Here is a 17,658-nt window from a genome sequence, read left to right as displayed (position 1 = left end):
TTAGAAAAGCGGAAGTAATGCGATGTGAAAGTGCAGCGAGGCGGCTGCGGCTGGCGCGTCTTTTCGGGCCTAAGCTGGCCGAGGTCGCGCGGGATCGCGTGCACGCGCCCACCAAGGAACAGGCATCAGGAGTAACAGATATTGACTTGCCATCTTGTTAGTGGTGCTAGTGGGGGAGGGGGCCTTCTCCAGTCGAATCATGAGATTTGTTGCAGAAGCAAGTGCGAGAGTTGTTCGGTTCACCCGAAAGGTCCTCCAGCTTCCTGAAAGGTCACAGGTCACTTTTCAATGGGAACTGCAGCTCGGGGATAAAGTCGTTCTTGTCTGCGGCCCAGCTGGGGGTTGACATGCAAAAAATTGGAAACTTTTCTCAGCCGCAAACAAAGACATTCCATGAAGTAGGTCAGTGGAATATCAGCAAAGGGTCAGTTTATTAGAAATTAGGCATAGCCATTGATTATTATTTTGATATGTGTGGTTAATTAAACAGCAACCTTTCACCCTCAGCCTGTCGTTCAAAAATGTGTTTTTGCTTCACTCACGAGGCAGCAGTAATCTGCAGTTATAACTGAGCAAACGTGTTATTACTCCCACGTCCCCTCAAAAGCCTGAATAGCCAGGTATGCCACCGGGAGCCTTATGCTGCTTATGAAATGGCAGAAATTCAAATCTTGCTTTCATTCCGAAGTCTGACAAAAGCATAATGGTGGGGACCAGCGTTTTGTAGTTATGTTTTCAGCATTCACCTAACAATAAAAAAAAAAACACAATGTATAATTGCAAGTTTTGTACAGCGATTACAGTATTGTGGAATATGTGATGCAGTGGCAGTATTGACCGTACATAACCTGTTTTGTTGTGGGCGGTCTGTCATGCATAGGTTCTTCAGGAGATCTGGGTTCTTTGAGAGCAAGATTGTTATGACTAGGTGCACTGTTGTCAGAGGGTCCCTTAACCTTTTGGAGATGATTTGTGGGATCTGGTTTGAAGGCATTTACTTAAGTCATACTCCCAAGATGGAGGGGCATAGTTCTGGCATAGATTTGCAGGAAGAGAAATTATTTCATTTGGAAGGTGGCATAGCAGTGTTTGAGGTTTGTTAGGCAGTCTTTGAATAGACAACCAAGACTAGAGGATGGCTGTTTTGTAGGAGGCACTCAACTGTGAGAAAAATGGTTTTAAAGACCGTGGATAGGCGTGAATGAATACAAGGGCTCTTTTCCATCAGATCCAGTCTGTTTAGTTTATGTTTAAAGATGTGGAAGTAAATTTAGTAAAGTTACGTAAAGTATTGGCCGCAGAGCAGTGCTTAATTTGAGCCAGTGGTTTCAGGTGCTTAGCTCTGGTACTCAATTGTCAACACCAGCACTTATGACAGTCTGCCACATGTTTGTTTATTAATTCAATATGCATAAAAAATGACGAATACCTTCCTCCCAAACCACCCTTATAGCTTGATGGGTCTGGAATGGTCTGAAATGTCACACTTGAGGGAGTGTGATAGCAAGGAGTTGTGTTGGTACTGTCATCGGCAGCGCTGGCAGGGTCAGTGTGTGATGCAGACTGCAGTGGCCTTCTAATGAGGGCCCTGGCACTTATGTGTTTACAAATTAAGTACTGAGGCAGAGTTGACTATTAGGGGAGGTGAGAGAAGGCTCTTGCAGATGTCTAGCTTGGCATGCACTGGGGTATTGTTGGGCATCATTTTAGCACAGAGGAAGGGAGTGGCTGATGAATCCTACCCAAATTATGAAAGCAAAATAAACAGGGCTGGATTGGCCATAGTGGGCATCGGGCGTTTGCTTGGGAGGCTAGAAGCGTGGGGGCCGTTTTTTGAGAAGTGGGGATAGGTTTGCCACTGGGAGCCGGTTTTGCAGCAATATCAGCCCCCAGTAACAAAGACAGCACTGCTAGGAGCCGGTTTTGCTAAGCAGTAGTGCTTCACGCTTGCACCCACCCTGCCGGGGCGGGACCTGGTCTTTCAAAAATGCCAGGGCTTCTTTGGGTTCTCAGTCGGGCCCTGGAAATAAAGCTTCTGTAGTCGCTGACATTATATATATATATATATATATATATATATATATATATATATATATAAACATAGAAAAATCACTGGCTAAAATTACAAAGGTAAAAAAATAATCTAAAAGTACAAATTCTTAAAAATAAATACTAAAACAAGGAAAAGTGAATACAAAAATAACGTTCGGAATATTAGGATGGGTAATCTACATATGTATTCATCTCGCTCTGTGTGTGTGTGTGTGTGTGTGTGAGTGTGTTTGTGTGTGCTTGTCTGTATAGATTCACGAGCCACACCGATCATCAGTTTCAGGTATTTATTCAACTGGCAGCAAAATAACGAGTTTCGGCCTCACCAGTATATACGCACACACACAGCCATATATATATATATTTCTTGGGGGAACATTAGGTTATATATACTTACACATGTGTGTTTGCATATATGTATGTGCATAAATAAAACCATGTATATAGATATATTTGTATATGGTATTATTTTAGGGCATTAGAGGGTAAAGTAAAATATGGCAAAGGGGGTTTGGGAAATGTTAAGTCTTTACCCCATTACCAAAAAGGAGGGTAGGTTTAGCAGTACTCCCTAAAAAGAGAAATACTTTTTTTTTTTTTTTTTAAAGAAAGGGGGTGTTGGGTGCTTTACATCCTCATTAAAAATAAAAAAAAGTTTAAATATATATATATATGTTTTTATTTGTAAAATAAATTAAACCTGTTTAAAAAATAAACATTTATACAGATGGGTATACATATATATAAAATACATAACACTAATTCTAAAACTTAGCTGTGAAGCTACAATGTAAATGTACTCCCAATGTGCTGTCTTCCGATCTAGTGTCTACCATTAAATGAACCCCCATGCATTTCCTTGTAAACTAATGACCTGTAACCCCCATGGGTGTTGCATGAATCTACTAGTAAGTGTGTGCTAATGGAAGGAACTGCTGCAGAAATATGTGCTTGTATGACCCTATGCATGTGGCAGCGGCCCTCTTACATAGATGATAAGTTCGGCCGTATGTCTGAACTTTCAAATCCAGCATCAGTCATGTGTATTCAAAAACTGCAAAACACCCTGTCTCTTCCTCCAACTCATGCAGGAGTACTTCTCTTGTGAACGTACAACATACTGATCACTTCAAGAACAGATAATCAATACCATAGGGCGGATGCTTTTCATCTTGTGAATTTGGTCAGTGCTTGGTATAGGCTATTTTTTCCAAAGCAAGTTCCACGAAGGTGTCTGCAGAGTTGAGTAATACTGTAATCGAGAGCGTGCTGCTATCGCATATGTAGAATGCTTGGAATGAGAATGGCAATAAAGGTCTCAGCCTGCTAAAAACCGTTCTCCACTGCTGGAGTGCTTTTTCAAGAGGTCCTTTAGTGATTAAGAATGCCACTTGTGCAAAGCAGACACATCTTGGTGGGACTCTGTATCTGTCATTTCACATTCCTTAACTATTCCTGCTGTGGCGGTGTATAACACAGGACCATGCGAGGTGTCGGACAGTGTGCAGCCCTAAAGGAACATGCAAGGTGAGCAAACACATCCACCTCATCAAGAGCACTGTTCCGATTTTACAAAATCCCTTTTAGAAAGTCAGTATCATGGTAGTAACGTTTTGTGGTCTTTCCAACAGGATACGTCCACTCAAGAGGTTCCTTTTGTCAAACAGGCCAGCTTTAAATTGCTGCTTGGGAATACACTCTTAATTGAACATGTTGTATTGTTTCTATAATGAATGCAGGCAAAATAGCTACTACTGTACCTTTCATAAATAATATTGTAAAACAAGCATTGATACACGTTTACCTTGTGCTACTGATGATGCTAGTGAGGACCATTACTCATTCACTGCATAAAAGTTCTGGGAACCAGTTATTGTATTTTTGATACAATAGAATGCAAACCTGGCCATGCTGTCTTTTTAGACCCTCAAGATCGACGGTTACAACACATGCATAACGTAATAACATAATTTCATGCCCCACTTTTGTCTCGCGCCACTTGCACCCACTCAATGTTGGTGCAATCCGTAGATCTCCCTCTCCTAATCCTGCAGTTGTTCTGTTGCAGTTATGGCAACGGCTCTTATGGTACTCAAAGAGACGAGGAACGCACAGTAACGTAAAAGATCATTAAAATAGCTAGTGTAAAGAAGAGCCATTTTACTAATTAGAAGCCAACAGTCATAATGAAGGAAGCTGCATCCACACACATGAAAACAAACATGGCAGCTTGTGCCAACAGACTGGGCGCCATTCGCGTGGCAGTCGTTCATAGCAGTCGATCAGTGTGCCGCGGCCGCATTCAGTCAGTGGTGACAAGCGAGATTAGCTTTCATAGAAATAGGTGAGAGGTGGCTGCTCCTTTTTATCAATGAGCACATTTTGGCTTCAGTATTTGGATCTTGGTTTCTTGGCCCAAATTCTTACTCCTTTTTTTTTTTTTACATTATTTTTATTAAACGTGCTCAGTAATCAACAGTTCAGTTACATACTCTTGAATCGTTTGCAAGTTACATACTCTTCACCGTAGCGTTTTAAAAATAAGCAAATACTTTAAAGCTTCGTTCATGGCCCCCCTTACCCTCTCTTATGTGCCTGCCCACTGCTTGCCCTGATATGTTCGCCAGGTTCCCCAGACTGTGTCCCACTTCTTTGGACACCCTCTGCTTTGGGAAATCGTATGTTCTGTTGGCTGACACCAGTCGAGGTCAGAGATCCAATCTGCCACTGTAGGAGGGGCAACCACCCCCAATGTTTAGCAATATTAACTTACACATTATTTAACTAAAATCTCTGCTTGGGACAACTCGGAACAGAGAGGCTTCTCTAATACAGGCATTTGCATGCTAAATGCTTCCCTGTGACATTCTTAAGTGGCTAATAACTTTTTTTTATTATTCTTGAAAATGCTTCATCTACGGTTTTAGGAAACACAAGCTTTCATTAACTCTATGGGGAACACACGTGAGCACACACGTTTTATTTATTTGTTTGGCAAATATTAGGATATAGACAAAAACAAGAATAACGTGGTAAGAAAAAAAGAGACTCACAAAGATAAAGTAAACCATACAAAAATGATTATGACTGTAAACGTGACAGTGAGAGGCGCGAGGCCATCCTTCACCAATAAGGCGGTTGCGTAACTTTCAGGATGGTGCAGTAAATATTTTAATAGGCTATAAAGAAAGTAGCATCCGTCCTCTTTTAAAGTAATGACTACTGTGGAGTTCCGTGCCTCAGCACTCAAAAGAAAACAGAGGAGCAGTAATTAGACCCCCAGGAGACCAGGCCCCCGCCGGCTTTTCTGCTCGGTGCTTCAAGCCGCCCTCTCACAGGGCCTCCGTGCAGGAGGGGTGGCTGGCTTGTGTGCCCCTGGGAGGGCTCCTTGGCGATTAGAACCCCCGGGAACGCCTGTTCGGGATATTTTGAAAAACAAAACAAAACTGTTCAAAACAAGTATTGTTACATGTTGTCTCCATAGAGATGGGTTCGTCTCCGAGAGGCCTGATGAAAGTGCGCATCCCGCACTCTGCACCCAACAATGGCGCGGGCCCTGAATGGGGCGCTGATTGCATGCAGGCATCCTTGAGAGAGCAACCAGGGGAGGATGCCACAGTGTGCCTCGGATTACAACTCGGGGGCAGTCTGGAATCTCGGATGCTGGTGGTCGTTAATGATGCAGCATTGAATTAAGGGAGCTCGATTTGTTTTTATGTGCAGAGGCTAGTTGACCCATTTAAGTAACAGTTGCGAATATTTTGTGGAATGCAATATTCCAAAACTGACACTACAGTCTCGAGTGTCTCGCACATCAAGTAAAAAAGAGAAGTGAGCCTAAAATACCCTTTTTGTATCATTGGAAAACGTTGATGTTAAACGTTTGTCTGGTGCATTTATAACTCTAAAATAAAAAGCAAAACTTAGGCGCTATGTTGAGACGTTATGTTGACTGTGCTTGTGCCCTGTATCTCCTACACTTTAGCTCTTTCCTTCCATTTCTTTAGTGTCTTATCTCATCATTGTTGCTTTTCTGCGCCCTGTACCAAAAGCATAGTTTTGGATTACTTTGACCCTCCTCAGTATGTGTGTGTTAAGTTTCTTTTTTCTTTTGGTGGGTGGCTATTTTATTTTATATGCTGCTAGTAATATGTGCCCCTTGGTCACAGCTGCATATGGTCATTTTATTTTGAAGGTACGCCGTAGACTGAGTATGCCGTGAAATGCAGGTAGGTGAACGCAGGTGACATCCCACCTGGTGGTTTGCCTCATTGTTGTGAAAGCCGTAGAAAAAACAGCGTAAGCCAGGCTTCATCGCCACCGGTCCAATGGGTGCTACAAGGATACTCCAGCGGGCTATGCCACTATCGGGGCTTTTCCTTAGTGTTCAACTGCCCTCAGTGATTGCTTAGAGATATCGCCCTTGTACCCTCACAGACGGATGGTCATGGGCAGAGATTGGGCCAAGGTGGGTTGGTTAAAAGGGAGCTTTATGTGAGATATTTGTTAAGTTCTGTAATTCCTGAGGTCCACAGAGGACTTTGTGTCCATTGCTATCAATTGCCTTTCAAAATGTTCTAACGAAATCAATCACGATTCATTTGCACTCATTTTCCACTTAAATGTCAAAAGCAAAAGAAATGTGTTGGAGAACTATTAACATTAAAGTTGAGAAAATGTAACTACTATTAGTCAAATGATGTGTACAATTGAGAGGTGATTCTAGGAATCTATCACCCTTTCTCTTTATTGTTGTAATGGGCATCGACTTCTAAGTTCCCTGCTCCTCCTTTGGCTTCATGCACCTCTCCAAGAAGGGGCAAAAGGTGCATGGATCAGTTCATGGCAGAGGAAAGGCCCTGGCACACTCACCGCATCAGTGCCTTCACTGGTATTACTTTCCCTGCTAATGTACCACCTACTGCACATTGTCCACAGTGAGCTTCTGAAGGTTTTCAGCTTGACATCTTGCTTCCTATGTCCTAGTACATTAGTACACTTCAAACTGTTTGGGCTGTGTACAGTATGCTCGGAGTACCTCTCGCAGGCTCTGTCGTCAAAGGCAGAGCTCTTTTAAGGTTGCACAGTCCCCTCAATGAGCTCAGTTTTTAGATTTGGTTTTATAGCTGAAGAGGTATTGAGGGGGTATTGTAGTGATAATGCATTTCTCGCCTGTAAAGAGTTGCCAAACATCTTCGTCCCTTCCTCCTCGGTGCTCGGGTACTCTTTGGCACATAATCCTTACAAAGCCCTGTCTGTAGTATATTTGCTAAGAAGTGATATAAACAAACACTGCTGTAATTATAGCTATGAGGACATAAAGCTTATCATATGCTATTGATTGAATGCAAGCAATCCTTTATTGAATGTCTGCATTAGTTCAGCATTAATTTAGACATTAATTCCTACTAAATTGCTATACAGTTGAGAAATGATGTATTATGGTTGCTTCAATTCCAACTGAGTTAATCATGTTTGTAAGCCGGCTCGCATATCCCGAGCTCCGGATATTCATTACGGGTTTATTGCATTGAAACTGTGCACAGCCACTCATCCAATAGTCAGTAATGTCTCTTTTGTAAAGCCTAGTATACACACCAAAATGCATATTTCTGGCTTGGGTGACCTTGAAGTACATGAGAGATAAATAGGATTTCACATCATTTATCATACTTGGAGAATGCTAGAAATCAGCCTTTCCAACTCAAAATCAAACCTTTTTCGTGTATGGCTTATTCTGTAGTCCATAACGTAATGTTTCTATTTGTGCATAGGAGATGGACAAACTTGCACAATTAAATTCGGGAATACTCTTGCTAACCATGCCGGAGAGCTCAGCCTTCTCTCTTTACCAACATCACCTACTTTTTGCATACTACAGACCTTGATAAGATTTAGGCTTGAGTATAAGAAATTATTCCTGTCCTTTTTCAACAAGTCAGTATGGCCAGTCGTCTTGCTAAAAATTCTCATTAAAACATATTACTTACATCCTGAAAAACATTTTTCATGTCAAACATCTACCACTAACTACTGATGCAGCATTTTCAGTGGTGGCCACAATCCCCTCAATGGTTTTAGACATTAAACTGTTATTTATGAAAATATTTACCCACGTGTGTATATGTGAGTGTTATATATGTTATGATTTCTGTTTGCATCGTGATTGCAAAATGAACGACAGGGTCACAGATGGAAGCTGCCTGCATTAAGTGTAGGCCTACCCTTGTGGCTTAATGATCATGTCAACTGGTTTCTCTTGTGACCTGGATCAAAATGTCAACATCCTACTTCTCACCTTGGGTGGTGTTGACCTTTGTTGAAATGGAAGGACCACTGGGACATTTCCTGCTAGTTCTTTGAGTTTTCAATTTTGAGACTCCCCCTTCTGGAGGGGTTGCTAGGGGCTGATTAGTTGGGGACACATTGACGAGATGAAGAGATGCTGATCGGTAGTGAAAGAACTGCCTGGACCCGTGGCTATCCTACAAAGACGTGACCTTGTAGTGCGTGCCCAGATGGTCCATGTCTTGGAGCCCAACTCATTCAACCATCACACTGAATTATAAGACACTGCAGTTGTGATCCTAAGAGGTTGCTCCCTACTCTCAATTGCCACTTTGAGTGCTCGAGCGCATTCAAGCATCAAATCTTTCCGTGATCCTCTGCCTACCGTCTGCACGCAATCAGTGCTGAGGAGGAGAGAGAGGCTTGCTAGCATGGAAAATGATTTAACCCAACATTCCCCATCCTGATGCAAGAAAGCTAATAGCCCAGCCAAGGTATTTTAACACTGCAAGAATTCATCCTCTCTAAGTCCTTCATTTTATAGATATGGCCTTGAAATCTGCTTTATTTGTAGCAATAATGCAATGCAAATTGAAACGTGAAGCTTTCAAAGAGAAGATTTATTTGCTTTATTTTTATCTGGTGTTTTAGTTTAATTTGAGTAGATTCTTAACAGCGGCAGGGAAAATATCACCGCCCTACTTGTGTCAGTATTTCTTGCATTATATTTGGTTTGCATCATAGGAACATTTGAACTAATGATATAATTGGGCACAGAATGCTACTTTCTTGTATTTTTCTCCGGCTTTCATATTTCTTTCCGTTGTTTATATCCTTTCATTTGCTTTGTCTCTGTTCATTATATATCAATTTATCATTTACGTGTGGCCTTTATCTTAGCCTTCTCTTGTTACATGAACATGCCCATGTATATGTAAAATTCTGAATCCAGCAATAAATATATATATGAAAATAAATATACATACACATCTGTGTGAAATTTGAGAGCCTTACTACCCTGACCATATTTTTAGGTTCAAACAGATTGTACGATTTAATGTCGACAACAACAATCTTGTGGTAAACTAATATCGAGGATATAATATCGAGGAACAAAATATAAATGGGAAGTGCATATACGGAACTATAGATGTACTACTCCTAATTCCACATCTACCTAGCTTGAAGATATATGTATTGTGTAGGTACGTATATGCGGAGTTAGGTGTAAATATATATGAAAGTGCTTTCTCTTTCTCTATCTTCGGATCATTTGTACGGTGTTAGACACACAAAATGTAACTGCTTATCTGAAGAGAGCAACAAATTGAGAGGGGAGAAGATGTGGCGTAACAGCAAGAGCAGCTGCCTTTGGAACTGGAAATCCAGGTTCAAGTTTCGCCATTGGCTCAACATCCTGTGATTCAAGCAAATCACTTAATCTCTCTGTGCTTATAAAACAAAAAAAAAGGAATGTGGGCTTGTGTAATGTAACTGGTGCGTATCTAAAGCGCTCCAACCCCTTTCGGGTTGAGTTTGCGCTACATAACATTGAAAAAAAAAATTTGCCTTTCATTTTGATATCAAGACCGTTTATTTACAAAAGTTTGTGATAGCCAGATCACTTTCGTAGGCTTCAGCAAAGACTTCTCTGAAAAATCTCACAAAATGACTAAACAAGACACTCACTGTCTGCGGCCAATCATCTGTAGGAGACAGTGTTTGTCTCTGTAAAGTTACAAAGTCCAGCTAATAGTATGCTTTGCTACTCAGCTGGTGTGACTAGTGGGGAGAAAGTATAAAATGGCATAGAGCCCATTTCTTTTCGTTAGATGTGTAAAAGTATTTGTCTCGCAATCAATCACTTTGTTGCCCATGCTTGATCGGTAGGTTTGTGTTTTGAATGTGCAGGTCTCTGGTTAGGTTTTCCTTGGGTAACTCAGACCCGAGGTCATGGGGTGGGGGGTGAAGGTGACCCAAGATGAGCTGAAAGGCCTGTGGGGCTGGGGTGGAGTGGGGCACTGCAGATCAGATTGTCTGAAAAGAGCGCAATGATTTAGATCCCAGGCTCGCCTCCACGTCCTACGTGCCAGGTGCATCTTTTAGGCACATACTGCTTACTATGTGCCTGTCAGGCAGGTATGATGGACACATATTTAGTCATGTGTCCAGTTATGGTCCCTGAATGGATGCCAGGGCTGATTCAGAGCCCACCACGTGCGAGGATGGCGCATTGTTTTGAGAGTCGATTGCCCTAGATCTGCCAGTTTTTGGAGCGTGCTGGTGAACCAGTGACTGCATGGGCACCTGCCCTGGTGTTCTTTTAGAAGCATCAACTTTACTGCTTGAGTCTGCTGTTACTGCCTTCCTTCTTTCTTATTTCAGTGCAAAATACAGTTTTTAGTGCCATAACACTTCGACCACCAATCTGCACAAATGCTTCAATTATCAAATAAAATAAATGCTTTCCCTGTAGATTAACCTACTTAACCGTAGCTGCAGGGTTGTTCTCGCTTACTGTGAAATATACATTTCAGCCCCCCTCAAGTCTGCCAATCATAGGTCCTGTTTCACCCCTTCCTATATCGAATGCAGATATGTCACACAGTTTCTGCACCTGGAGCCTCCTTCTCCCCTAGTGTTGCTCAAACTAAACATTTTTTATCGCCATCTTTATTTCACCTGAGTATTTCATTGACCAAGCATTGCCACTTGTGTATTTTTAAATATATGCAAAAATGTATTGCTGCTTGGAAATTCGTGAGTTAAAGTAAAAATGTCAAACTGTGAATTGGAGCCTGTGGTTGATGCATAACATCCCTCGTATGAATCACGTGTTTGGAAACTGATGTTTGCTAAACGAGAACTGCAAAACATTTATGGGGTGGCCCCCTAGCGATACATACATTTCAAGTTGAGGAATTCTAACTTTCAGAATGGTTAAAATCTTATTTTTGGAAAATAGTTCCAAGACGTGAATTATGGAGTGCAACTTTCAATACGTGAGTTTACAAGCATTACATTTGTTCTTTTTACTGGAAACGCATACATCCACCGACCTCTTTTGTTATTGACGAAAGAGTTAATTTCCAATGCAAGCAAACGCGTTTTTTTAACACAACTTCAAGAAGTCGTGCGGCTATTTGGACAGAAAGTTGATATAAAAGTCATAACATTTGAGCGCGCCTTTGAAAATGCACCTGCGCCCTCTGATATATATTGTCTGTGGCCGTGGCTCCAGTTTCATGGGCAGGAGCCGGGGCTGGAGGGAAACCCCTTCGGACGACAGGGCCATTAAACCCCAACACGGACGGCGCGGCCATTAAAACCCGCCCTGGACAGCGCGCCATTGAGCCTCCAGTTCGGAGACGGACAGCGCGGCCATTAAACCCCGCCACGGACAGCGCGGCCGTTGAACTCAGCCGGGGACGGACAGCGCGGCCTTTGAACCGCGCTGGGGGAAAAGGAAGCCAAAATAAACCACGCACTCTTGTGAAGCGTTTATGTCATTATGATTTAGAGTGCCTGCAAAGTATTTTTTATTGTTACGGTCTCGCAGCCTTTTTATGTTTTTGGAGGTAATATGGCAGAATTACAGGCAGTAAAGTACGACCGTGTAGGCTGTCGGCGGCCTGCCCAAATTCTTTCTGTTCTTTGCTGCAAAGTTAAGTTTAAATTACTTGATGCATTGTTGGGCGGTGTGTTCGCTCACGCTTTGATGGGCTGTTAAATCTACAAATGCCCTGTAGGTATAAATTACCACTAACGACTGAGGGCGAGGCAGAGAAAACATTGCCATATGCTGCCCGTGATTTAGTGTCCCACGGAGCTCCCTGCAGCCCCGGGGTCACCTCCGGACATCTGGAAATGCCCGGCTCGCTTTCTGCCCACTGGTGTCATCTCCTGCGTTGATACCATTGAGAGGGTACAAAACCACAATAATGTGTCTAGGCTGGCGCTCGTTATTTGCATTAGACCCAAAGGTGTTTTATGCAGTTGGAGTAGCAGAATTGTATTTACCAGTGCTCGTTGATCCGAAGAGCTAAGGCTAGGCATGGTGTTTGTATAAGTGCTGATATAAATCGTGGGCTGTGTTTTTTTTTTCGACATTAGACATTGGAGAACATCTGCATTGTGTTGGTTTCTTGAGTTTTTAGGCTTATGGTACATTTATTTGGGCTTTTAAAAAAAATGACTTTGTTAAACTAGAAGTCCACGGAGTGGAGAGCACGCTTTAAGAATGTGTCCTGGGCCCTGGGGTCAAGCAGGGGTCCGATCTGGGCGATGCAGGAGCGGTCAGTTGTGGGGGTGGTCAGCCATGGGTCTCATTGGTAGAACCCAGGAGTTGTGTGATTGGAATTTCTTGTCTAGCTTTCTCTGCCCAGACATATGTGGTTATCAGTGTATTGTATGCATTCATGAATTTGGCTATTGATGTTTTTAAATGGGAAGACGTTGTCCTAATTTAAATAAATACTACCTGAGAGTAATTCTCAAAACAGCAGCAGAATCTGTCTTGGGTCAGTAATAGTGTAGCACATTGCACCACAGAGCTCGACAAGTACCACTCCCATGGCCCTAAGGATCTTCATCAGGACAGGGACAGGGATTGACAGCCTAGGGATGCCCAGTCGGGCTTGTAGTGCGTAGCACCATTTGCTTCTCTAAGTTTAGTTATGGCAGGTGTCCTTGTGGGAGCAAAAAATCTCCACCACAGAGTAACCGGCAAGACAGGATTTATGCCTCAAATTGCATCCAAATAACCGGATCAAGTGTAAAAGAGCCGTGTTTGAGCGCGCCAAACTCACAAAATGCGATCTCACTGAGTGAACGAATTTAGAAATCCCGACCAAGGAGGATACTCTGTGGTGGAGACTTTTTGCTCCCACAAGCCCGACTGGGCATCCCTAGGCAGTCAATCCCTGTCCCTGTCCTGATGAAAACCCGCACTGACTACACAGTAGTGCAGACCTTGGGTTGAAACGTCGACAAATATCCCTTGGACCAGTTGAAAGATTCTGCAATGAGACTTATTTATTCAGTCCGCAGATCTACTTAAAATATTCGCTTTTCTGGTCTTTCAAAATTCTTGAAATCCTCTTAGTCACTCTGTATATATTACGCCCTATCACTATATCACTGAGCAGCAAATGTCACCTTGTCACACATTATATTTCAATGTGCGCCTTGACAGCCCTGCAAATGTAATTCGGGTATTTTTAAATGAATCAATTTATAAAGACTCCGATACCCCATATGGTCTATGTGTGTGTTGTTTATGACTAATTGTTTTTTCTATGAATAGACTCATGATTGGTTCAATTGTTTAAAGAAATAATACTCACCGACAGAACCAACTGTTACTTTTTTATATGATTGCCCAGGTTCTGAGGGATATTGGGTTACCCCAGTGTTACTAAACTTGTACATACATGATAGGCTTCAAAACATTTTAGAAGTATGGGGGGGTTTGCTCGTGACCAGGTAAGTTACAGCTAGCACCTTCTCAAGTTTTGTCTGCAAGGTTTTGTTTGCTCACCCACATTAGCTAATGATGCAGGAATACATCCTGTGCATTGAGAGTTTGACTCCCATAACTAGATGAGAAAAATTAGTTTTTATACCTTTAGTTCGTACTTGTAATTTTGTTTCCAGCCCTACCGTGCTTGGGATCTGAAGGACACAGCACTCATCTTGAGTGGATTTTTTACTGTTTGTCTTCTTAGCTTGATTTGACGCCATATATTATTCCAAAGAGCGTACTATCATTAAAGTAAACCTGCATCATCAGCACGGACTGCATTTTCCAACACATTTGAGTCTCAATGAGACATGCTCTGAAAATGTCAAAAGCATGTAACTTTCAGTAAAAAACATTTGACTCTGCCTTAAATCACGAATTCATTTTATTCAAGCTCTTTGCGGCGCTAGGATTTCAGAGAAGTTCTAGCCTTCAATTGATGGCTTTTCAGTTGCCATTTTTAATCGCACACCTGATTGGCTCCGTCTATTTGACGGCTGGAGTGCAGAATCTAAAATGGGTCAGCAGCTACTCTGGAGAAAAGAACGTGTCTTCCTAATAATGGCTCAATTCCTAGTGCCTTATGAGGGTGCTTACTGCTTTAGAAAGGTGCGATATGATTGATGAAGCCAGCTCTTGATGATCCCTTGATAAACGAACGGGCACCTGGTAGAGTCTGTATTTTGGCAGGAAAGCCAGCTTTGGCCCAAAAACTGTGCCTGGTATAAAGCCACGAAAAGGGTAATGACAGGAAACCAAGCACATTATTCTTTCATTTCGTCCTCGAAGATAATTTGTGTCACACCCACAATAAATGAGGATTTTTTGAGAGTAGTTCATTTTGCAAACATTGTTTTTTGCTTTATTCAGAATATTACACGACTGAATGTAAATACGCCTTCACTCGCTCCACTTTGATTTTACTCCACGGAGAAGTGAAAAACACTGTTCTGAACTACTGGAGTGGAAGTAAGGAAGCTTAGTCAGTTTCTTAAGTCGGTTCCAGTAATGAGGTCCCTTTTTCTGCTTAACTAGTATTGTAGCGAATTAAGGGTTCTAATGTGTGTGATGTTTTTGAAAATCATTGCAGGGCCTGGTCAGTGTTTTCTGTTCTTTGGTGTTTGTATTTTGTGTATGTTTCAGCAACTGGGGAACTTTATTGTGAGGAGCTATGGAGCATTATACAAGTGTTATCAAAGATACCTGCAGCGACAGCTGAATAATATTGTAATGCGTGATGGAAAATTGCAAATTAGGTGTGTCTATAAAGGGAAGTATTTTGGTAGCCCTTTTGAACCGGGTGGTTGACTGGTTTTGCACAATGCTAGCCCGTCTCTCCTCTAGGATGGTGTTTTAGGCTCTGCATATGTTGGTACCTATTGAAAGTTTTATTCCCATCTGCTGACCTGCCTGTCGCTAGTGTGGTTAGTTGGTGGACTGTTCAGGGTCACCTAGGGCCATATGTATCAAGCGAATTAGCATTCGCAACGGCCGAAATTCGCAGATTTTCGGCCTTTGCGAATGCTAATTTGCTAAATGGTATGTATGAAACTTTTTTGCTGCAAAATAAGGAATCACAAATTTTGCGATTCCTTAAATGCAATGTATCAAAGAAAAAAGAATGCAAAAATGCCCATAAGGATTCGCAAATTACCACCAACTTCTAGTTGGTGGTAAGTTGCGAATTCTTTTAAAAAAGCAAAAAAAAAAAAAACAAAGGTGCCATATGACGCTCATACATGCCCTTAGGGCATGTATGTGCGCCATATGCCCCCACATGTCATTTTCAGGGGTGCAGCAGGGTGTTCTTGAGACACCCCTGCACCCTTGAAAATATTCCTAATTTGCGATTAGCAAATTGCTAATCGCAAATTTCCCCTTCATTCCTATGGGCCTCCTGGCCCATAGAAATGAAAGGGAAATTTGCGATTAGCAATTTGCTAATCGCAAATTAGGAATGTTAAAGAATCGCTAAAAAGCAGAGATTTTTTACATACATACCGTTTTGCGAATTCTAAATAACGATTCCTTAAAAATCGCTATTTAGAATTCGCTAAACGGAACTATGATACATATGGCCCCTAGTGCAGTAGCTGTGGTGATGGTTTCAGCAGAGGGCAAGAACTGAATGTCCCTTTAGGGAGAGTACACATCCATGTCTGCCAGAGCAGGGTGGAGGCATTTTGGATCCCCTCATAAATTCTTATTTTTAAATTCTTTGGTCGCAGTTAGCAACTGATTCCAACACGGTCAAACAGTATCTACTACCTTATTAGTTGAAGAATCATACTTTCGAAAGGCAACTAAAACCAACTAATTTTATCAGTTTATTTTTTAATTTCTGTTCTTCGTGATCTAGTTTTCTGTTTTGTCTTTTCTTCCTTAATGTACCATGGTATTGTAGTACAGCTTAATATTTTTGGGGATGTTATGGCCTATTTTCCATCATTAGGTTTTAATTCCTTGAAATATTATGATTAAAATGACAAAAAAGGAACCCGTATTTTGAAAACTAAAAGATAACTTATTCACTAAATACATGAAGAGTGTTAAAGTTGAATGGATATTATTGCTTGGGACCTTGGTCACAAAAAGTTATCAAATGTTGACAAAGTAGGTTACAAATTATTGCCGAGGTATATTACAGGTTGCAGAGGAGAATATTTAGCATGCACCTACAGACAACTAGGGTCCGCGGAAAAATAAACAGGGACATGGAAAGCTGATGAGATTTATTTTTGTCCACATCTTTTTGTGCTGAAATGATTCTTGCTGTGCTGCTCAAATCGTTGTAACCTCGAAAAAAAATGTGAATGGTTTGTGTGTGTGGGCACCCCCAAAATACTGATTAGTGAAGTGTAGAAGGTCCAAAACACAATAACAAAATTACTAATGGAGGCTATCAGACGAGCACACACTGTGGCCATCCTGAATGAAGTATTTGCCCGTTGTCTCCGCAGTAAACTTTAAAAGGCACACATTACTGCACACATTTGTACATCAGAATCATCCCAAATCTCTCTCTGCTTAATCTATTAGGATTCAGTTAATGGGAAAATTGCTTGGAATTAAACCTAATAGTATTCAAAATTAAATATAGGTCGAAACTTGGAGGTAAATCATCCTTCAATCGAGGTCCAAAATGTGTGAGCAAAACATAATTTTTTTTTGAGTGAGCATTACATCCCATCTCTCATAGAAACTTTTAGAGAAAATACACTTCAGTGTTTAGAAAAGCTTCCAGTTTACACCCAAGAGATCCAGACGTCACTTCTAAAAAAAAGCAGACTACACTATTAACACTGTTCTTTATACTATAGTTGGCTTATTTTCTTGATTACAAGGAAATCGCCACCACCTCATTAAAAAGGGAGATTGTATTTCCTTTGTGAATACTTCCTGATCTTCATGCTTGAAGCTTGACTCCAATGAGCCTAAATAGAAAGAGGCAATGGTGTTAACCTGATCTCGTCAAGTCCTCCAAGTTCCATTCAGGCATAAAGACAACTGGAGTGCACAAAATGCGTCTGGGCGTGTTTGTAGAACCCTGTGGCTTGGAGTTAATCTTTTTTGTGAAGGTTTTCCTGATCGTGACTGTGGACAGGTGTTAGCATGGTTAAGCGCTGTGGCAGGATCAGAAGGTTAGACAAACTGGCCCAAGACTTTAAACCGCGCAGTTGTCGTATGTCAATTGAATTATCATTATGCGCTACGAAACGGTCAATCAAGCGTTGGGGGAACCGTGCTGAGTCTTTGGCTCCTATGGCTCAGAGGGCAACATTTTGATTGGGTTCATT

General features: G+C 41.7%; 1 protein-coding gene across 4 annotated transcripts in view; it reads left to right on the top strand.

Annotated features, from left to right (window-relative positions):
* Nucleotides 1-17,658, top strand: part of EFNA5 (ephrin A5) — a 442,811-nt gene that overhangs the window by 58,434 nt on the left and 366,719 nt on the right. The window contains exon 1 of one of the 4 annotated variants that reach the window (XM_078675457.1): nucleotides 3,452-3,579. The exons of the other annotated variants lie outside the window; for them this stretch is intronic. Within the exon in view, the coding sequence (XP_078531583.1) occupies nucleotides 3,536-3,579 (44 nt within the window). The 5' untranslated portion in view covers nucleotides 3,452-3,535. Of the gene's footprint in view, nucleotides 1-3,451; nucleotides 3,580-17,658 lie in introns of those variants that run through there. 4 annotated transcript variants of the gene reach the window in all.

Source organism: Lissotriton helveticus, chromosome 2_1 (genome assembly GCF_964261635.1).
Source record: "Lissotriton helveticus chromosome 2_1, aLisHel1.1, whole genome shotgun sequence".
Lineage (NCBI taxonomy): Eukaryota > Metazoa > Chordata > Amphibia > Caudata > Salamandridae > Lissotriton > Lissotriton helveticus.
Note: the sequence above shows the minus strand (reverse complement) of the source record. Positions and strands in the feature narration are given on the sequence as shown.